Here is a 23,183-nt window from a genome sequence, read left to right as displayed (position 1 = left end):
AGATGAAAACCGGGTTCCATTTAAGAGCTCACAGGGGAATTTATTCAAATCTTCTACCCCTACAGCTCGTTGAACAGGTGTATTAAAGAGCCCCCAGTCAAGGCAACCTTGGATCTTGTCACCCGTCCCACAGGGGAAATCTATGAGTTTTTACCTCACCCTCCCTCATAATGTTCCAAGGCTAGTAATTAATGGAAGATAAAATATTTTTTAATCTAGAAAATTGGTAAAAAAATATTAATTTCATGCACAAGGCTGTTGATACGTTGACAAAGGCAAACACTCTTTAGAGATTTCCTTTGATTACTTGTAACTGTGTATTTGACATGTATATGTCTGTGTGTGGAAAGGTGTGTGCTCCTGTGGAGGCCAGAGGAGGTAGGTTCCCTGGGGCTGGAGATAAAGGCAGGTGCAAACTGACACTGTGGGTGCTGGGAACCAAAGGCAGGTCATCTGAAGCGGGACATACTCTTAACCATCCCCATGTTTGTTTCTTTAAAATGAAGTTTCTCATGCCAGAGACCTTGAAAGGCCTTCCTCTTTTCCCTGACATCTTGGTAGGTTACTGTAGCTCTCCTAGAGACCCGGACACCCTAGAGGTCCGAATCTGAGAAACACCTGTTTAAGTAGGTGGTAAGAATTGGGACTTCCACAGAGGCATGGGAGGCGAAGGAAGGGGATGGGTCTTCCCTGTCTATCTAGAGACACTTTCCTTCATACTTTTTACAACGCTGAGCTGGCCAATGGTTGTGAACAATGCCTGCCTATGAAGGTAAGACTGGAGGCTGTACTTGGAGTGAAGGGGGCAGAGTCATCTCCCTGGTCACAGGCCTGAATATGTAAAATGTCTCCTGCCTTCAAAGCTACCCAAAGGCAGCTCTTTTAAAGACAGAACTCTCTGTGTCTTCATCTGCCTCGTCCCCCCAGCTGCTTCTAACAAGAAGGGTCTCTGGGTGAGTCGGGGCATTCGAGAGGGGCTCAGAGTCTTAGGAAAGCACCTGTCTTACCTAGCACCGTCAGGGTGGCGTTTGCAGAAACGCTGCCAGCGCTGTTCTGAGCGGTGCAGCTGTACACCCCAATGTCCTCGATCTTCACGTCCACTATGAAGAAGACCTCGTCCTCAGGCATCACGTGCATTCGTCTCTCCCGGGCAGCGGGGAAGTCTGTGCCTCCATCCTTCTGCCAGGCTATCTGTGGGGCCGGGTGGCCCACGGCTGCGCACTCCAGGCGGGCCATGGCCCCGGCGCGGATGGTGAGGTCCATGGGGGTCTTGGTGAAGGAAGGCAACACTGAAACCACAAGAGCCATGCAGTCGACATCAGAGTTCCAAGGGTCATCTGTCATGCCCCACTTCCGGGTACTCAAGGAGATACGGGACTTAGGTAAGGCAGGGTTAGTAGTCTAAGACAGGGAAGCTAAACTTGAACTGGAGAAACGGAATAGCTTGCTCCGGGCTACACAGGCTCAGGTGGGACGGAGTCAGAATGACACTCGGGTCACAGGATCTTTGGATGGGAGATCCTCCCGGCAGGCATTCTCTGGCCACATTTTAGCTTTCTCAAAAATTAAGTGTGAGATCTTGGGCAAATCTGTCAATCTTTCCGCACTGTGACTTCATCTATTCTTCCCCAGTCCTGCAGGACCTAACATTTGGTGACTGCGTCCTGTTCTATACTTTCAGTTCTCCTGTGTGCCATGCCTTAGCAAGGGCCTGCTCAATGAACTCATCATCTGTCAGGCAGACATTAACAGTTAAAGCAATAAAGTGGAGAGCATCCAAAATACAATCTTAGAGCTGCAGAACTGTCTGCCTGCCACGCAAAGGATGCTACAGCACCACTGCTTACTCACGGTGGCCACTATGAATGCATTTACAGAGCGCTACCCAAACTCCAAGGCGTGCTCCCAAGCCGCAGACACACACATCATCTTATTTATGGGTCACGGCATTTCTAAGAAGTGGCACTTGGCATCTCTTTTTATTTTACTTTATTTTATTTTATTTTTATGTGCATTAGTGTTTTGCCTGCATGTGTGTGTGTGTCTGTGTGAGGGTGTCAGAACCCCTAGAACCAGAGTTACAGTCGTGAGCCGCCACGTGGGTGCTGGGAATTGAACCCTGGTCCTTTGGAAGAGCAAACAGTGCTCATAAACACTGAGCCATCCATCTCTCCAGACCCCATCTCTAGTTGGAAGATACAGGTACAAAGGTAAGACACTTGGTGAGAGTCGTAACTATGTATCAGGAGTGACAGAATTCACACCCAGAGCTTTTAAAGACAGCATGCTGTGTGGTCCCATACATCACCGTGCCCCAGAGAGAGCAAAAGTATCTGGTTCATTTTAATTCTGGTTCATCCTGCCATATCCAAAGAGGCGAATCTAATAAATCATGACTTTAGATACGAATAATAAAGAATAGCAATTTTCTGTAGCTAGGTGGGAAACTATAAGAAAAAAAGCAGGGGTTGGTGGGATGAGCAGACAGACACCGTAGCTATTATTAAACGGTATCTTTTAACACCAGAGGGAAGTGGATCACGCACTGTTTACGGTGAGCTTGGCTTTGACGGAATACGATGACCCGAAGTGGTTGGAGATGATGCACTGGTACTTCCCCTCACTGGCGAAGGCCACACTGTGCAACCTCAGGATGGTGGTATACTCCATCACCTCGCCTCCCTGGGCCCGGAGGTGTGCATAGTTCTCCATTTCAGCATCCTGCAGCAGCTCGTTGTCTTTTTTCCAAGCGAAAGTCATCGGGGAGTCACTGCTGCTGGCAGCCGAACAGGTAAAACTCACGTTGGAGCCTTTTATTGCTGACTGCGTTTCTGGTTGAACCGTGATCTGGGGTTTGGGGAAATCATCTGTTTAAAATGGAGAAGGAGGAAACAAAATGATGTGAGGGGCCTCAGAGTCCACCACCGCTCGGATGCCAACGTGAGGAAACAAAGCAGAGGGCAGCTCAGGGGTGACCCCAAGCCTGTGTTTTACAGATGCATCGGCGGTTCCAGGAATGAGTGACAACCTGGGAAAAGGCTCAGAGGTAACCTGCCCAGGTGCAATGGAGTAGAAGGCTCCGTCATTTTCTAACTGAGAGAAGTGGTACCTTGAAACGATCGTAGACATTTATGCCACATGTCTGCTATTTTGTATACGCATAAGAAGAGAGGTTAAGAAGGCACAAGGGAAATCAGACCATATTTAAAACCGAGGGATGCAGGGGTAAGGCTGGCCAACAGCAATTAAATGATTGTTTTAAAAGAGCCCACAGAGAGGACTTGTGATGTTCCCAGCACAAGGAAATGATTTAAGTTTGAGGTGATGGATCTACTGGGTAGCAGCCAATCTGCTCACAGGACATCGTTGTGTACCAAACGGCCACAGTGCACTTGTACACAAGGATAACTACCATAATCACCATATCAGTTACCATTCAATGAAAGAATATTTTTAAGGAAGAAAGAAAAGCAGTTTTAAAACTTCGAGGCTCATAGATGATCTTTGAACGTTATTCTCAGCATCTACAATCTTTTGCTCAGGCCCTCCATCCAAAAGAGCAACCAAACCATAAGCAAGCCATCATCGGCGAATCATCAAGATGGTAACAAGCAGCTGGAGAGACCCGGCTGCTCTTGCAGAGGACCTGGGGTTTGTTCCCAGTACCACAGTGCTCAGCTCATAACTGCCCGAACCTACGATTCTGATTCCTTGTCTGGCCTTCTGGGCACCTGCGTACGCCTGATGCACAGACAAATCGGCCGACAAACCGGCAGACGCATATGTAAGTAAAAGACAATAATGAACAAAAAGCAAACAAACCCAAAAAGCCCAAAATAAATCAAGCAATCGAAAAAGCATGTGCGAGCTAGCGCACTGGCTGGGGCCTGAAGTGGGGCAGCCCATCAATCACGCTGCCGCGCGCGCAGCCTGTCGGGTTACATTATAATTAGAGCCGGGCAACTCCCCATTCTAAGCAGTTATTTTTAGTTCTCTGTTACTTTTTGGAAGAGTTACCTTTTTTGAACTTCATTTTCTCAGAGATGGCCTAAATAAACCCTGCAGGAAGCTACCAGATCTTCTGGATAATGGCTGATCTGAAAACACAAGTTTGGGGCCATGAACGGAAGCAGAGTGCTTCCCCGACCACGGCTTGGCTGCCTTCTTCCAACCCTACGCCTGTGAGTTGTTAAATAGGACAGTTGCTTCTGTGTGATTTTTTTAAAAATTTCCATCCCATAAATCAATGTTCGGCTTCACAATGGGGAAGGAAAAGAAAGAGACGAGCACGGCAGACGATGCATATGGGTTTGTCTCACAGCACCGGGGTTCGTACATCTGGGCCAGGGAACCGCCCGATAGAGTATGGAGAAAGAGTAAGAGGCCCTTGTGGATGATCGCCAAAAGCTTATTTGGTTCCAAAGCCTACATCAGAAGTTTTATTTTTAAAAATTGCTGGCAGCATTACATTCTGCAACCTTCTATCAGGCAAAGCAGTATATAATCAAATTTTAAATGATGCCAGGATAAAATGTGGATCTATGGTTTCTTCTCACACATGCTTAAATTCAAGCAAATTTTGATTTTGTGTTTTATACACACATTTATTTTTGTAAAGGTTTCCAAGGCAGCTAAGAGTAAAGAACAGTCTGGTAGCTATGACAGAAAACTGTATCAGAGATGGAAACTTTATTTTATTTTATTTTAACCACAGTCTGTTCCTAACTAGCCACAGGAATTCTGGGTAAGACGACTTCAAATACTGAGATTTTTGGTTGTTAAGACAATGGATCTTAAAATGATTTACCATGAATTCAAACTTGCCCTTCCTCCTGACAACAGTTAATGTCTCAGCAGCTGTAATTGTTTGGCTACTGAAGTTTCTTTCCTCCAAGCCTCACAACAAACCCCAGCAAACTGCACAAAGGTGCCACAAGTGCCGCCATCTTGGATGCGAGAGGAGCTTAGTGCTGGCCTCGCCCCTTCCTGAGAGCAGTAGGCAGTTATGGTTGTTGAGGAAGCGGGGAGTCGTATAGCTATAGTGCATTGCCTGTTCATGAGTAAATAATGTACCCAACCATGCGCATATAGACCACGCTTATTAAACACCAAAAAGGGGGTTTGGTGGGAGAGGACAAAGAGCTGGCAAAGGGCAATGGTGAGGAAGTATATATATATATATATATATATATATATATATATGAATTAGTTAAAATAATTTTTTAAAACAGAACACTGATTTTCTTTTTTTAAGGGGCAAATGCCAGCTAAGGCGCTTTCAGGTTCCTTGGATTGGTAGCTCAGAGCTACAAACCCACCTATGTAGGAAGCTAGACTGTGGAGTGAGTTCCAGGCCACCCTAAACAGCTTAGTGAGTCCCCATCTCAAAAATTATAAACAAACAGAACGGCGAGGAGAGGGGACCTGGAGCTACCGTCTGTTGGAGGAGCTCCTGCCCAGGACACAAGGCCCAGGTATGATCTCCATGAACACAGAGAAGAATGCAGCTCCAGACTCAAGGACCATCTTTGAAAGCTAATACGAGAAACTACAATTTCCTCCCAGGCCTCTAAAATATGACAACAGCAAAATCAAGAGAGCAAGTGTCACTGTAGCATCACCACAGACAGCTGTTGATACGCCATTTACAGAACCAGAGTCAAAAGCCAGGCAGACGCCTCCACAGCTGGGCGGAGAGGAAGGGTGGGGGAAGCAGAAGAGGAGCACGGGGCCAACTCTCAGCTCGTTCAAGATCTGATTTCATCCTTGCCACCAAATCATGCTGATGCTAAACCAAATAGGAGGACGTGCCGGCAAACTTCACCAGTGTCTGGAAAACGCTAACAGGCAGCAAACTCTAGATCCACTTGGCTTACCTCGGAAAATTCCTATGAAGAGCACACACATCTCATCAAATGCATTGTTTGAACAAACGAGCGGGAAGAAGGAATTAATAAAAAAATCAAGGACGTCACTTTTACTCACCACACACAAAGCCATCTGGGCTGACGGTAAAAATGCTTCTCCCCTTCAGCAGCTGAGGGTGGGCACAACTGGCATTTATGAAGCTCTGAAAGTTATTCTCCACCACCCACGGTGGGAGCCATTTTAGCTGGCAATCACACAGAAGGCTGGATGTATTTAAATGCCTGAGGAGAGGAATTACATTCAATTTGTTTGGTATGAAATGCAGATTTCTCCAAGTAAGTCAAACTTAAATAAATACTAACCAAGTGAGGAATTTGGAAACAGAATGCATGAGGTTGTAAATATCCTATAGTCTACCTTAAAATGCAAGAAATGAGCTAGCAGAACCTGTTTTCTCTTGTTCCTATTGTCCTATTGAGGCAGAAGTGCTGATATGTCAAAATTCCTGATTAATACAAAATGAGAATTATATTTAGGAACCATACTATATATGGTGCCACAGATTTAAGCTGCAAATTCAAAACAGAGAGAGAAAGAAATTCCAGTTGCAAACAAGGGAACAGCCCACTTCCCTTGTTTCTTGGTATAAACATTAATAATGTCAAGAATGCGCTAGTTGCTCTTTTTTGATGACATATCACATGGCAGCTCCCCTTCAGAGCGTGACTTGAAACTGGAGAAGGAGAAGGGAAAACTTACAGTTGCTGAAGCTTCTTCATTTGGGAAAATGCGTTGCTTTGCAGAGACATGATGGCGTTGTCACTCAGGTCCCTGGAAAACAGCCAAATCCAACACAGCAGGGTGAACCATGGCAGGGCGTGTCCTTCAGGAATGGCCACACCCCACTGCCCACCGCACTCTAAGGGGAACACTCTACATGGACATCTGCAGCTGGCCACACCCCACTGCCCACCCACTCGACGGGCAAACACTCCGCGTTCGTTGGCATGTGCCAATGGGACCACGGCAGCGGAGTCTCTCAGAAAGCTTTGGCCAAGGAACCCACCCAGAGATGGGTTCAGTCATGGGGAAGAGGGGGTCATTTCTGACGCCAATCGCAGAGTGTTGACTCCTCCAGGGCGCTGGCTGATCTCATTATTCAAATTTGCTATTAATAAAGTGCACAACCTAATGCTCCATGATTACGCGTTTTAAAAACATCTTTTGTAGGCCACTTTCTGTGATGTGTGTTTGGCTCCACATTAATGCAGGCATTCCTAAAGCAACCCAGAGAAAGATGGCTCTCCTACATAGCTTGGCATGAAGGGGATGGTTGAGCCCATTATTCTCTACTCCAACCTAATTCTGTCACAATCGCTCTCTACTGCAAAAGCAGTGATGTTCACAGGAGACCTACTTAATAAAGCAAATGAGGTTCCAAGGCAGGACAACCATAAAATGAGAGGATGCTCGTGTTGACTTTATTTTTAACTAGTACTTTAAAGCAGCGAGAGCTAAACTACCAGCCACAATGGTTACTTCCTTAGTCTTTTTTTTCTTCACAGTCCACAGCACATAAGGGGGATTTTGAATGAGCAAGTAGACGGGAAAACAAAGAAGAAAGGTGCTAGACTTGGGCAGGGAAAGAGTCTGGGAGACTCAGGGAAGGTCAAAGAAAATTGAAGCAGAGGTTAATACTCTGCCGATCCACTAATTCCACTTTCCCAGAAATGGAACGGGCCAGTTGACAAACGCTTTGGCTAGTTTTCCTCTGAAAATAATCTGTTTCAGTAACAGCAGTTTTGGCTTGACATGGCAGTGCTCAGTTCTGCAGACTCATTCTGCACGGCTGTCGGGGGAGCTGGCAATCCATGTCTCTCTTAAAACAACCACGAGACAGCCGGTAGACTAACACCCAAACACACAGTCCTGGTGAGGTACAACCCAGATGTGCATCTAAATAATAATATTGTCCAAGTTAGCACGTAGGAAAACTTATGGCTACAAGCATTCCTCAATCGAGCAAACATTCCAAACTACACTGTGATCTGAAATGGAAGTGTGAGGCTAACACTAACAGTTGGCTGGTTCTGTTGTCATAATACTTAAGCAATACTCCCCAGAGCTAGTTCTTTAGTAACTGAAAACCCTCCATCCTGAAATCTCATTTCATAAATGTGTGCCAAAGGTTCCCGAGATGGGGCACGGATTGAGTAGTCAAGGGCCAAAGGGATTTAGGGTCTTTCCGGAGCCAGAGAAAGCCGGATCTTGTGTTTTCCTAGCACTCCGCAACTGACGTGTGGAGAGCAAAAGATAGTAACAGAGAGGGCTAGATTGCACATTTTACAGCCAGCAACAACAACAGCAAAGGTTCTCATGACACTGTCACCCGCTCTCAAAGCTCCAGCACATCCCTCTCAGGGACATCTTTTTGATCTTTAATATTCAAGTGATCTTGATTGTTAAACAAACAGAACCCATGAATCTTCAGGAGTTTCATTTAACAATTTTTTTGGGGGGTTTTTTCGAGACAGGGTTTCTCTGTGGCTTTGGAGCCTGTCCTGGCACTAGCTCTGTAGACCAGGCTGGTCTCGAACTCACAGAGATCCGCCTGCCTCTGCCTCCCGAGTGCTGGGATTAAAGGTGTGCGCCACCATCGCCCGGCCCTCATTTAACAATTTAAAAGCTACTGAACAGTATTTTTGCAAGTACTAAATGGAGCAACAGATACTTATACATTCAGTACCTGGCAAAAGGACCAGACTTTGATAAGTGCCCAATATATGTTAGATTGTTTTAAATTACAGCTGTCACTGCTTAAAGATGAATGAGCATGAGAGGAAGAGCGATGGTCTTAAGTGAAAAGAAAACCAACAGGTAACGTATGATGATGAAGGAAGACTGACAGACGGCAGGTAGGTGTGTAAATGTGTTTTACAGTGTAGGAGGATGCAGTCGGCACAGGCTATTCGCTTCACGTTTCAGGAGTCATAGACAGAGAGCATCTGGGACCACCCCTAGGGGAACTCAGTCCCAGCTACTTACAGATGTTCCAACGCGTCCAAACCAGTGAAAGCCTTCTTGGTAATCGATCGAATGCGGTTTCCCTGGAGCATTCTGGAGTGGGGGAAGAGGTACAATCACATTGTAGTAAATTTTGAAAAAGTCACCTAAGGACCAGAACTCATAAAAAGGACTATTTTCATTTGCGAACAAAACTATTTTTGTCAATGAAGGAACGTAACTTGAAATACTGGATCCCTGATCTCATGTTCAGTAACATGATTTAACATGAGTTCAAAGCATTCGACAGACACCTCCGTGTAGAAGCTTGAATGGGAACGCTCCCATGGGCTCCTATCTTTGAACACATGGTCCCCAGTTGGCAGCGCAGTTTGTGAAGGTCATAGAACTTTTAGGATACAATGGAAGAGGTACATCACTGGGGGGTGGCCCTGGAGAGTTGATAGCACCCCCCCCCACCAGTTTACTCTGTGGCAGAGATGTGGTCTCCCAGCTTCCCACTGCTGCTGACGCCATGCCTTCCCTACCAGCACGGACACCTAGCTGTCTAGAACCATAAGCCAGAGCAAACTCTTAAGATACTTTTGGTCATGGCATTTTACCACAGCAACAGAAGGATAACCAACACACTCCACAAACACAGGTGCCAAACAAATAAGGTCCTCTGGGGATCACACTGCTCCACAGTGTAGCTTGCTCCCCTCTTCTCTATAGATACGCTCCATCACCAACAGAAAACAGAGCAGTCTACAAGACCATTTTGTGGTTGAATATGAAGTGTTTGCATCCTTTCTGGACCCTGATGCAGTGTGACTGATACAGACAGTGGACTGCTTCATATGAGAACTCATGACTATAGCACACTAGTGGGGGCTTCTAAATGTTGGCGTAAACACAGTCCCTTCAACACAGTCATCATTCCTAATGGGTAATGGTCAAAGTAAAATTCAAGCTCTTATCTAGATATCAACATGAGGTAGACCAATTCCAGGATTCAAATTTCTTCCTTTCATCCAAGGAAGCTAACTAATATACAAACATCATGGGCAATAGCATGCAATTGTGGGGAAGGACCAAGGGTGTAACCAGATGACATATCTACCTCTGATGACTCTATGATGTCAGCTTATGGATCTGACTTCAATTATGACAATAATTTTAATTCATAGAGGGGGCTAATTAAGAAGCAAATTATACTCACAGCTGCCTCAGTTTGTCTAGCCCAGAGAAGGCTCCATTCATGTCTTCAATGGTCCATGAAATCTCATTATTCTTCAGGTCCCTAAGGAAACACAGTGTTCTCCTTAGACATACTTCTCAGAAGCCTCGGGTCACCACCCAGGTGGGATCATCGCCCAGGTGGTGTGTCCAAAGTCCTGCTAATCGCCCTCCAGCTCTGCCCACTTCAGAGTAAGGAACTCAGTTCTCCAAGGCACCTCTCACATCCTGAATGCTGCATTCAACATTTGAAAAACTATCCCCAAACCAAGATAGCCATGCCAGCCCTGTTAAATCTACCAAGAGGGCTAAACCCTGAAGTCTTGAACAACTTGAAAAATACATTAATTTTGAAGCCAATCCCATGTGCCAAACTGTGCGGTGCATCTTTCCACTCTGAGGGTCCAGACGGACCGTGGTACAGGTTTCTGATGAGTGCAAAATCCAAAGCCCAGTACACAACATTCAATTAACGATGGAGAGATTTTTCAAATGTTCAAGCTAAATCAACACTTTTCTTTCTCTTAGGACAGAAATCAGGTTGTAGGTAACCAGAAGAGCCAACATTCACCTTCCTTCAAGGCCTTTCCTATAACCTATAACCTTTTAAATTTATGTATTTATTTTGGTCTGGGTTATTTTTAATCTATGATTTATAAAGAAAAAAAAAATTAGTGGATTTGAAAAATTGTTTCTGCCTTCAGCAGTTCTGAGCTTCCTAGTGATTCTGCAAAGGGAAGCTGCAATCACCAGCCAGTCTGACCAGCGTCCTTTTTAATCCCTTAAAGAAACACACATGAATGAAATGGATCTATTCTAATCAAACTGCTCTGGGACAGATTAAGACCCCACAGTCGAGGCTACACACATTTCCTCAGCAACAAAGGAGATCCGCTGGGAGAGAAGTGGGCACATTTAGGAACCAATTAGGTTCGTGGACCAAGAGCAAAATGTGTAACTTACAAAGTCTTTAAACTGGAAAGTCCCCGGAAGGCACAATCAGCAATGTAGCTGACTTTGTTGTTCCCAATGTGAAGGGTATTTAGGAGGCTTAGGCCAAGGAAACTGGAGTCCTCTAGCCTCGATAAGTGGTTGGAAGTCAGGTCCCTGCAAAGAACAAGAACAACAAAGAGCGTTTCTCCTTCCGTTCAATACAATAATCTGCTTTCTAAAAGGTAAGTAAGAAATGTAACTATAATAGTCCTGTTTTAACACTCTGCGCAGATAGTATCCAGGTAGACGTCACTTCTCATCTCAGCAATTAAAATTAAATAAACAGTTTATGAAACAATGACTGCTTTTGTCAATGTGCCACAGAGCTGAACGGAGCAGAACTGGCTTCAACTTCGTCACAACCGAATGTAGTGACAACAGAAGGCACCTAGGAAAGTCGCCGTCGCCTGGGAAACTTGGTTATGACAATCCCAGAGATCCGTGGTAAGAACCCCTCCTCCAGAATGAGCTCTGCTCTCGAACCCAAGGAGAACAAAAGGGAACTCACAGCTCGCTGAGCTTCTGGCAGAACTCCCAGGCATCTGCGCTGATCCTGCTGATGGCATTCTGGCTCAGATGAAGCTCCCTCAGCGTCAGCAAGCCGTAGAGCCAGCCTTTGGTGATCTCCGTGAGGTTGTTATGGTCTAGCTGCCTACACGTACAATGAGAACCAGAGACAGGAGCCAGAGTTCATAATCTAGTCTGGACATGCATGGCTGGCTGCAGCCCATGACGTATCCCTAACATGCCTAGATAGTTGGCTTCAAGATAGAAAGACATCAGCACAAGATTTATGCCCTTCTGAATTCTCAGATTGTCTGAGACACAGCTGAGTAACAAACCATAGCTGTGGTTACATAGCATAAGAATTGAATGTGGGTTTTTTTTTTTTTTGGATAAGAGCTACCAAGGGTCTACTGAGCACCCCAAGGTCGTTCCATCTGAGTGGGAACCGCGATCACCCCCACTTACAGGATTTCCATGTTGCTCAGCCCCCAGAAAGCTCCATCCATGAGCTTTGTGACTCCGTTTCTTTGCATCTTCAGAGACTTCAGTGCCCCCAGCCCTTGGAATGTGAGTCCTTCCACGTTCTTAATCTTGTTTCGGCTCAGCTCACTGCATTGGATGAGACAATGAAGCAGTTAGTTCATGTGACAAGAAAATTCTAGAGGTAGTAAAAAAAATGTGTCACATACTACAATATATTTTACCCAATCAGTGCTAAACTAACAGAATGTTTTTAAATTTCCCACACTTTTCATTTTTTTTCCAATTTATTACAGGGGGTGAATGTCCGTGTCAAATATATTTGATATATTTTTGGAATGATACAGGAAGTACATCAGAGTTTCATTTCTAAACTGTTGTCTACTAAGGATAGCAGCAAATTAATTAATATCCATTTTTGGTTGATGCAGAATTAAGAGTGATAACCATCCCAGAAGGTCTACAAAGGAGTGGCACAGAAATCCTTCTTCATACGTATGCAAAGTTTTCAGTTTGCTGCTTCCCTGCAGGCTACAACCCTCTATTTCTGCTGAACACTGGAACCACCTAGGGAGCTTTAAAAGTCCCCGAAGCTCAAATTGCAACCCCCAGAGGTTTTAGTATAATTGGTCTAGGGTGAAGCCTGGGCACTGGGGTTTTGAAAAGCTCCCCAAGTCTCCGTAATGCGCAGCCAAGGCTGAAAAAAAGTGCCATCGCGGGAACCTGTTCACAAACCGTTCTACCGTTCTTAACAAGACGGTTCTTTACAGCCATTTAGGCTATCAAAGCATCCCAGAGTTGTCGGTATTATTCTCCTAAACCACAGCTATTGAGAGACCCTGTGGTTTCCCCAGGTCCACAATGGCACCTTTGTGAAGGGATTGCTCAGCCAGCGCACTGCTTGCTCCTTCAGCAACTGTCTGACTTGTCTAGTCAGGCAGCGGCTGGCGTGAGGTAATCGGGAAGGCTTTACCCAATCTGGAAAGTCTACCGCTCTCACCATGAAAGGGGAAGGCAGTTACCTGCTCATTCCTAGACTTCCCCTGCCAGGCTGTGGGATCAAAACATGGACACCAAAGGTGTAGAGGTGAGGGTGTGACATGCAGGAGGTTTCGTTCACTTACAGGTGGTGGAGCTGGGGCAGTTTAAACATCTTGGGGGGGATAGCTGTTATTCGATTCCTGTTCAGCTTCAGCACCAGGAGTGTGCTCGCCAAATTGTCAAAATACCCCGGTTCCATGGATATCACTCGGTTGCTATTGATATACCTGTTGAGAGTGTGAAGGCCAGAGGTTTGCTCAGGTTTCTTTGAGAAGGTAAAATGCTTTCCAGAGAACCTGACCATCAGCTGTTAACACTGAGGTCTCAGTAAATAAATTAAGCCTTACACATATGGGATATGGTTCACCGGCAGAATCCTCACCTGCTAGGTGTGAAGAAGCCCTGGGTTCCATGAATATAAAACACCGTAGCTTTAATATAAAATGCCCATGGCAGGCGCATGTGTTGGAAAGCTTATTCTCCAGCCCATGGGGCTCTTCTAGAAGGTTGTAAAAATGTTGGGGGTGGGGCCTAGCTAGAAGAAGTAGACCACAGAGGGTGGGACTTAGGGTCTCATGATCTGGCCTGACTTCCAGCCCATGCTGTGACAGGGCTGCCTGCCACTTGTCCCATCATGCCTTCCCTGGCAGGATGTACTCTACCCTCAAACTGTCAGTCAAATTAAGTCCCTCCCTCCCTTAAACAGGTTCTTGTCAGGAATTAAGTACAGCATCCAGAAAAGTAACTAGTATACACATAGTGACAGGGGACAGTCTGAGAGCTTCCTGGGCCACAAATACTTGTTACCGATACAGAGAGACTTTGTATGGAATTATTATTAATAAAATACAACAAGGCTGTAGTTTGGGGCATTTTTTTTAAAATTGCAATACCTAATTAGGCTTATTGTCAATTTCAAGTCAATAAGAAAGCTACATTTTAATTGAACAACAGTCAAATGGAGTTTGCTGTGTCTTAGCGCCTACCCCCATCATAACAGTATGTTCACTGTGGGCGAAAGGCTTTGGTGACTTCTACTCACAGATACTTGAGTTGTAAGGGTGGAAACGCAGCTCTCAGTTCTGAAATATTGTTGTTGCTCAGGTCCAAGGTCTCGAGGGCCTGAAAAGGCTCCAGCTGCTCAGGGAGGATTTCGTCAATGCTGTTCCCAGCCCTGCAATTAAAACACAGCCGGGTAGCAGGTCAATGGCACAAACCAATGGGAGAAGAGTGTAACCTCTTCCTGACTTGTTCTTCAGGAGTATGGAAGACTGGTTGAGCTAAACAGTACTTCTCAAAGAGGAACAGCAACCCTATGGCCACGTAGTCTCTGAGTTCATACTGACTATATGAAGAACAGTGCCACACACACCTCTAAACACAGTTAGCATCGCTGGTTGTCATGCATTTAAATGCAACTGATTGATCTTTCAGATTATTTTTCTAATTCTTCCCATTTTATTAGATAGTAAATGAAACATCTATCACCGAGTGGGCACACAAACCACAATGCCTTCATTCCCCACCCAAATATATATATACACACAATATATATAATATATGTTTTATATATATACATATATAAAATATAGTTTCCTTCCCCATTCTTAATATATATAATGTAATATACACATATATTCATATTTACTGCATTTATTACTATTAGTGGAAGAGGCCACACATGTGGAGATCAGAAGAGAACTTGTGGAGTCAAGTCTCCCCCCTCCACTTTGATGTTTCCACAGCATCTGGGGGCCGCAGTCTGCTGGGGAGGCTACCACAGCAGGTGCATTTGCCTTCAGAACCATTTAGTCAGCCGTATTTCTCCCTGATTCCAAATCTGATTCTTTATAGAATTCTTTGCCTTACAGCACGGTAACAGTCAACATCCAATACGCATCAGCCTGTAGCTGCTCTAGTGTCTGGCTGGAAAGACCACCTGTTTTTACAGCAAATTACTAGGTTGTCAGAGACTTCCACACCAAAGGACAGCCGCTGGGCTTTCTGTGCTACAAATGTATCCTAGAAGACCCAACAGCCTGAACAGTTTCTAAATGCAGGTATATTAAGACATGCTTCACATTACCAGTCCTCAATAACAGACCAAAGTAGACCACAGTGGTAGCCACTAGCTACAAACAAGTCATTAAATATAATGTAAGCATACACACACAGACACACACACACACACACAGACACACACACACACACACACACACATACACACCGATGCACAACCTACAGCACTCACTCATAAGTGAATGTTACTGAGCATGGGATAGACTTCTAGTGCCAGTACTCAGGGGGCAGAGGCAGAAGTAATGGGTCAGCCTCGCCTATTTAAAAAGACTATGTTTCAAACAAACAAAAAGGAGTGCTCCTTCACTGCAGTACCCACTTTTCAAGAGAGCACTAGCCAGTGTGCCTACCAGCATTAAACGAGATAGAACATTCCCACCATTTTTCTATTGCATCTCAAATGGGGAAAGGGGAGGGGGGAGCCCGGTCATGCTCTTACAAACGGACACAGGTACTACAGCTTCCAAGGGGAAACTTAGCACTAAGTGACAATCAGCTAGAAGGCAGGAGCGCTCCACTGTCACACAAGTTCAGGTAGCATGGACTTTTGAGAGCATCACTTAGCAAGGGGGTGACAACATGTTAAAGTAAAGAAGCTGGAAACAGTCATAATAAGGGTTTCTCCTTACAACCCAAAGAACAGCCAGACGACCTGAGCATTGCACATAGGACTCTGCATGTTATACAAACCTCACCCTGTAGTTGTACGGTTGGCAGTAACTCTTTCCAAGGATATCAGAAAGTATATCTCCTATGTATGTTCTCCTTAGTGGGAAAAGAGCCCTCATGTGTGCTACATCGCTTACCAGAAGCTGGGCTTTTGTAGTACTTTGGGTTTATTAAGCTTTGATTAATAATTCAGAGACATCTCTCCATCTTGCATCTCTTCTATGGGCTCCCAAATCCTTCCCTGCATGACATCCTGACATTCTACCCTGCATCACATCCTAACACCGTACACTGCATCACATCCTGACATCCTACACTGCATCACATCCTGACATCCTACACTGCGTCACACCCTAACATGTACACTACCGTATGACATCCTAACATCCTACCCTGCATCACATCCTAACATCCTATACTGCATCACATCCTAACATCCTACACTGCATCATATTCTAACATCCTACACTGCATTACATCCTAACATGCACACCACTGCATCACATCCTAACATGTACACATACTGCAAACTCTTCTGGGACAGGAATTTGTGTTCATGCCACTGTGCTGGAATGAAATGAAACCAGAAATAATGGTGAGCACACATTAGGTGTCATACATGAAGCATGTTTCATACATTATGCTGTTGAATGATAAAATAATTTCTCTCACAAATGTAATAGATAATCTAAAGTTGGGAAACTAGGGCTTTTGTATAACCAGTCCAACCACTTCTGAGTCACCTCACGTAGTAAGTCTGAGTTAGTCCTCAAACAATCCCAGGTTTCCTTTCCAGAACACAGAGCATCAGAGATATTTTGGCAGTTTCTCACTGCACACATTCCTTCAGAAAGAACTGCTGCTTCTTACCTTGACAAAAACAAAAACAAAACCAAAAAAACCCTCTTAACTTCTATTTTCTAACTGATGTGGAAATCCAACTGGCCCCCTGATCCATCATCACAGGCATAGCCAGGGCCCCTTTCAATCTCCTCTCCCAGACAGACCAGGCCTCCAGGCATCTGTGTGCTCAGCGCCCACTGCAGTCGGAAGGCTCGACTTCCTGATGCTGCCAAGGCCAGGTGCTGCCTTCCCCACAACAAACAAGGAGGAAGGAACCGCACAGACACGGGCTCCAAACACCACACCAACTACCTTCTCAAGCTACGGTTCAAACCCTTAGTCTATTCTTTTTAAGGACTCTAGGGTGCTGTCTGTTTGATCTTTAAGACCCGAATCATCAGAGAATAGAACTCCACCAGAAGCCATGCTGCACCGGGTAACAAGCTCACAAGGCACAGCATACCTTCAAAGCCGAGATCACAGTAAAGTCTGAAAAAAAAAAAAAAAAGGAAACAGCAGTCCTAAGTACAAGTCACAAATTACAAAGACCCTTGGATCCCCATAACTTTGTTTAGAGTCAAGTCAGCCATGACCTCTGGTTTTGACCGTTTCCCACATCTGGGTTTCCCACATCTGGGTTTGCCAGAGTACAAACTCCTTGATCTAGCTGTGAGGTAGAGGCTAACGCAAGTGAGGCAATTAGTCAGTTTCTAGGTCCCGGAGATGGAGGCGGTCCAAGCCAAGCCAAGAGGCCTCAGGGTCAGGGTCTAGGGGCTGAACAAAACCACAATTTGGGGGACAGAACAGTGTTTCTAGCACCAGGATCCCCATCCCCCAGCAGCCCTCAAGTGCCCAGACTCACCCTGTCTCGCGTCTCCCTTCACGTCTGCACCTGGTTTGGGCCCATGCTGTCTGGGGCTAGACTTCCTAGACTTACATGGTATTTCCCAACAACAAAAGGAGAACAATAGCTGTAGTGTTTACTTTCGTTATTATTACTTCTTTTTCCCTAATGAATGGAGCAAATTAGTTTTTTGAGGTAGAGAAAGGGAGGCCCACAGGTGTCTATCATGTTGGTCAAATAAGGCTGCAAGTCAGATAACAAGCTATACAATCTTTGGTTTATATATTCGTTTGTTTATAAGGTAATTATGAACAAGGTATTAAAACTGCCAATTACTTGAGTGACGAATAAAATTTTCCTTGCAGTAAAAGTATGGTCCAGCCAAAGCCAGCAATTTCCTGAACTGCACAGCTCCTAAATTGCAGTGTGAAAGTGCTCCGTTCTGGATGGAGCGTGCACAGTGTGGTCTTTGTCGGCCTCGATGCCCAGCACAAAAATCCCTCTCAGCCACCAGGATAATAGCCCCTGTATCACAAAAATTTAAATCTGCCCTAATGGAACTGAATCAAATCCAAATTCGGGTTTCTTATTACCTTAGACTAACTGGCAAATTACCACCTGATAGGTACCAGTTTAAAACAAAAACAAACAAATAAAAAAAATTGCTTTATATCATGAAAGAGGGTTTTAAACAGAAAGAGAGAAAGAACGACATTTTTTAAAAAAAAAGCAAAAAGAAAATCTCTCACAACACTCAAAATAAATGTGTTTCAGAGATGGGGCCTAAACAGCCACTTATAGAGGACAAAGGTTCAATTCTGCCACAGTTTTAGCTTTTCTCCAAATATGGAGAGATGCCAAACTTCACCAACACATTCAAAAGCACCACAGCTGATCATACTGGGGCAGAATGTATACAGTTTTGATTAAAAACAAATCCCTTCTCCATCGCTGAAGTTACGTGTACATGGCGTCTTCCCATTGCTCCAAATCACACGGCCCGGAGGGTGTTTAAGTCCTGCACAAACCCATTAGAGAGTAGGGATATTTGCTCTTCTGTGTGTTGATGGCACAGAGAGTTCCATGGTCACAGTCCGCGCTGAGGGGACTTATAATTAGTCCCTTCAAGACAAACAGACCTTCAGGGCATGGCTGATGGGGAACATGAGCTAGAAGGAAGCAACTGTCTTCCGAAGAAGCCACAGGGAAAAAAAACAAACAGGCGCCCCAGGTATTTCAACCCTGGCTTCTAAGGTCCAAAAATAAGGGCTTCATTTTGCTGCCAATGCCATCTTCCAGCCATCTCTGCCAAACACCATAAATGTAGAGGCAAACACGGCTTACCATTTTTCTCTGATGATATTTACTCTAAGAATGCCGGAGAGAGACCTAGCCATGACCAAGATCAAGATGCCCTTGACTTCCCACAAGCCTCTAGTCTAATGGGGGAAAACAACAGACAGAGGTCAGTGGCAGGGTGATGCTGAGAAGGCAGGAAGGGACAGCGGTGAAAGTACTAGGATCAGACACTTTATGGGCGCTGGGAAGAGCACAGAAACACTAGCAGAATTTGCTAAGGAAGTCACTGTCGAGACCCAAGGATGCAGTTAGCCCGGCAAGTGGGAGAACAGCCCAGTGATGCTGTAAGCAGAAGCAGAGGAACAAGCCAGCGGCTCAAATGAGACAGAAGAAAGCATAGCATCTTCCCAAGGAAATGGAAGTGCCCTTGGCTCGCTGGGATGTAGCGTTCACAGCTACAGAGAGGTTGATGCTCAAGAGTGAATTAGCTGAGGACAAAAGAGTCAATTCCTAGGCGAAGAGCACTTGCTAGTCTTCCAGAGGACCTGAGCTCAGATCCCAACACCTCATCAGGTGGCTCAGTCACCTGTAACTGGAGGTCCATGGAAGCCAACATCCCACCCTGGCCTCTGAGGACACCTGCACACACGTGACAAACATACAAACATACACATAAACAGAAATAATAAATCTTAAAACAAAGAAAGAGCAAGGTAGCTAAGATGACAGTAGGTGATATCAGGCCCAGGGAACTACGTTAGGAAATGGCTTTACCATTGGGATTGCTGGTGGGGATAGACCAGAGGTCTCCTAGTGACAGGACAATACCAGGGACGTTGTGGCAGGGCAGGAGCTGGTAGAGACTGTCTGAAAGGCAGGCAAGAACGGATGCACAGCACCGCGTGTGAGGCTTCTTAGTAAACGAAGGGGAAAGAGGGTGGTATTCTGGTGTCATGACAACGGCCTGCTTAGACGTTACGTTTGGAGGGTCATGCACCATGCTTCTTCTGGCTTCCAGAGCACAGCCAAGGCTTTGTCCACCCTGCACATGGGTCCAGGTCCCCTGCTCCGCAGCTCTGGCCTTGGGACCAGGTTCAACTCTAGAGGAGTCTCCCTTCACTCTGTTACTTTTGTGTTCTGTGCTGGATGTGAGGTACTCTCTAGGACCTGGGACTCTCTCTTGCTTGGCACGTATGAAGTATCACAGATTAAAAACAACCAATACCAGCGCTTCAATGGGTTGGTAGCTTCTCAGAGAACGGTTGAGTACGCTGTCTCCACACATTAGGAATCCTCTCCTTTGATAGGCTATTGGGAGCAGCCGCGTTGCCTAGGAACCTGGGGGAATTGCGCCTAGTAGAGCACAGCTGGGAAGGCTCGAAGGGCCACTTGCCATGGTGGTGACCGCTTCTCCTTGTGATCCTTTGACTCCCTGTGATATCCACCATGCACAGTGTCTCAAAAGTTCTTGTGCACTGCTAAGTGGATTTAAATGGTGATCATTTCGTTCCAAGGTGAGGAAAGAGGCTTGCAGAATGGAACAGTCTCTGCCGGCGAGGAGCAGGAATAAACAGCAGGCTTTTTCACGCCGGAACCACCGAACCAATCAGGAAGAGTGAGGAACATCTGCCAATAGTTTCGACTGTGGCTTACCTATTGCGCCAGATACAAGGCAGTTCACGGCTGTGCAGGCGCGCGATGTGTAAGGGCATGCCGTGCTGGCTCCTTTATGTGTAGAAGTCGCTCTCCTTTCGAGAGCATGGGAAACCATGCTTTAGATACTGCAGCTCCCTCTCTAGCTGGAATGCTTCACTCTAGTTATATCCCTCCCGTTCTAGTCTTCTGTGCCACTAACAACAGCTGAATCTAGGATCATTCCACTCCAAACTCGACTCTGCAAGCACATTAAATATACTGACTGGTACAGTCTTGCCTGGCCATAGGGAAATACTGATCTCGGCATAAACTTACAAGCAAACAGCTTAACATGGTATATAAAGAAATCACCGGCTATTAATGAAAACACAACATGGTAGAAATGCACAAAAGGGCATTTATTTCCAACATATCTCTCTCTCTCTCTCTCTCTCTCTCTCTCTCTCTCACACACACACACACACACACACAGACACACACACACACACACACACATCAAAAAAAAAAGTTTCCTTGAGTCATCTTGAAAACGACTTTGGATGAAACAACTTAACTCCACATAATATCAGACTTCATTTAGAAGAAAGATTTGGCAGGCGAAAAGCCTCCCCTGTACAGATAAAAATAAACAGCCTTTGCTCACCTCTGCGAACAAGATAATGAGGAAGTCTCATTAAGAGAACACACATGTTTAGACTGGCCCGCCAGCACTGTGCCATCGAGTGAGAGCCGACTGTGGAAAGTTCTGCACGCAGACAAGAACAGAGCCCCACGAGGAGGCGGCTGTCAGGTCTTCTCAGCTCAAAGCCAGGTCAACACCAAGCATAATATCTTTTGAATCACAAACAGGATAAAGATGGCTATGGTACAGTATTTTAACAGCGGTCCGACAATAATCAGGGTTCTGTATGCCTGCCAGTTATAACACATGTTAAAATGAAAACCGGACTGTAGGTCAAAAGCCCATTCATACCACATACAACACAACCCTTCTTCATTGATCCCAGGTATAAAAGTTCAAGTTGGTCCTCTGTGTAAACAGAAATTGACAAAAAAAATAAAAATAAAAAAATAAAAAAACTCTAAAAGCGGGTGATAAAGCAGGTAGTTACTGAAAACTTACCTTAATGTGAAATTAGCATGCACAATAAAGCTAACTCTGCTCTGACAATACAATTTTTTAATTCTGGGGTTCAAGAGATGACTCAGCAGGTAACACACACTTACTGCCAGGTCTGATGACCTAACTTTGAACCCCCCATGGTGGATCTCTAGTCCTCTGACCCCCACACCTGTGCTGTAGGCACACATGGGAATGGCGATCCAAGATGCCTGGGGTTCACCAGAAAATGGCACACTCCCTCAGCTGCCCAGGAGGACAGAGAAGCAAACAAACACAAAGATGACTCCTTCTACGGATCAACTCGCTCAGAGATGAGGCTCCCTGATATAATAATTCAGACTGCCGTGCCCGAGAGGGCATCACTCTCCTATGGTTCAATGCCTTGCTTTGCTTCACTGGGTAATTCCAACCAGACGGAAATGGAATAGGAAGATCTAGCCCAGCCATCATGAGCCGGGTGCCAAGAGTTGCATGGTGGAGCACTACCAATAACCGGATTTGCCACGGAGACGTCAGGAAGAATCACAGCCCCTAGCATTGTGCCTCCCTCCGAGAGTCTTCTTTCACAAGTTGTTCCTGTACCCCTGGTCCTTACTGTCCTCAGTTTGTGCCCTCATTTTCCTGGGCCTCGATTCCCATTAGCTTCTCCATGTTTGGGAATATTTCTGTGAGTCTGGCCATTAGGTGTGTGCTCTGTGCTCGGGCAAGAAGTGGTTGTCCTTTCAGGCTGGGAAGGCTTGGTCCTTACGGATGAAGCCAGGCACTGTGGCGATTCTTCACCCCAGTGATGCTCAGCCTTGAGCCAACATCAGGGCTGGAAGAGGGCATCTTGGAGGCAGGCCTGTAGAGCACGGCACCCCAGGGCTTCTATTCGGGGTGTGTGCAGGGGAAGGTAGACATGGGAGTCTGTGCTCCTACCAAGTCCTCGAGTGCCCTGCTGCTAGGAATGCTGTGGCAAGATCACTGTCAGTTATCCTGAGAGCCTGCTTTCAAGTTTGCCTCCTCTCAGAGCTCCTTGTACAGCCCCAACGTGATGAAATTTCACACTGCAAGTACTCACTGCAAGCCTTTTGCTGCACACAGTAGGTCCTTTCAGTAGAGAGCCATTTTGCTTCTCAGTCCTCAGATTGTGCCCCCCACCCAAACTGTGGCAACCTCTTCAATGTCTACCAGTGTCTTCTGGTGGGATTCAACTCACAGAGGAGCCAGCTTCCCAAGTGCATGCTCTCCCGCCCTCTCTCCTTCTAGTCTCCATCCCTTTGTCCGTTGGCTCTTCCTGGGAGAAGTTTCCAACTTTCCCCCAGCACTTTGATTTCTTCATTAAAACGACTGTTTCTGCATTCTGAGCTTCGATTTTATAGCTTGGTGACGAGTTGCACTTTCACCTTCCAGAGTATTTCCCGCTGCATGTTCTCACTGGGCTCTTCTGCTTTTGTGGCTTTGGTGGTTCCTCTTCCTCCCACAAAGACCAGATCTACGTCTCCATCTATTGCCTCCAAATCCCCTTTTTCCATTTTTTTCAGATTCTGACTTTCGAAA

General features: G+C 45.6%; 1 protein-coding gene across 1 annotated transcript in view; it reads right to left on the bottom strand.

Moving 5' to 3' along the window:
- Positions 1-23,183, bottom strand: part of Lrig3 (leucine rich repeats and immunoglobulin like domains 3) — a 49,159-nt gene that overhangs the window by 5,320 nt on the left and 20,656 nt on the right. Inside the window, exons 4-14 of the mRNA XM_005357945.2 lie at positions 14,174-14,305; positions 13,215-13,358; positions 12,076-12,219; positions 11,612-11,755; positions 11,074-11,217; positions 10,094-10,174; positions 8,914-8,985; positions 6,628-6,699; positions 5,986-6,149; positions 2,547-2,867; positions 1,008-1,289 (exon numbers count right to left, since the gene is read on the bottom strand). Of these exons, the coding sequence (XP_005358002.1) occupies positions 1,008-1,289; positions 2,547-2,867; positions 5,986-6,149; positions 6,628-6,699; positions 8,914-8,985; positions 10,094-10,174; positions 11,074-11,217; positions 11,612-11,755; positions 12,076-12,219; positions 13,215-13,358; positions 14,174-14,305 (1,700 nt within the window). The remainder of the gene's footprint in view (positions 1-1,007; positions 1,290-2,546; positions 2,868-5,985; positions 6,150-6,627; positions 6,700-8,913; positions 8,986-10,093; positions 10,175-11,073; positions 11,218-11,611; positions 11,756-12,075; positions 12,220-13,214; positions 13,359-14,173; positions 14,306-23,183) is intronic.

This window comes from Microtus ochrogaster, chromosome 24 (assembly GCF_000317375.1).
Source record: "Microtus ochrogaster isolate Prairie Vole_2 chromosome 24, MicOch1.0, whole genome shotgun sequence".
Taxonomy (NCBI): Eukaryota; Metazoa; Chordata; class Mammalia; order Rodentia; family Cricetidae; genus Microtus; species Microtus ochrogaster.
The sequence above is the reverse complement of the archived record's forward strand: the minus strand, read 5'-3'. Positions and strand labels throughout refer to the sequence as shown.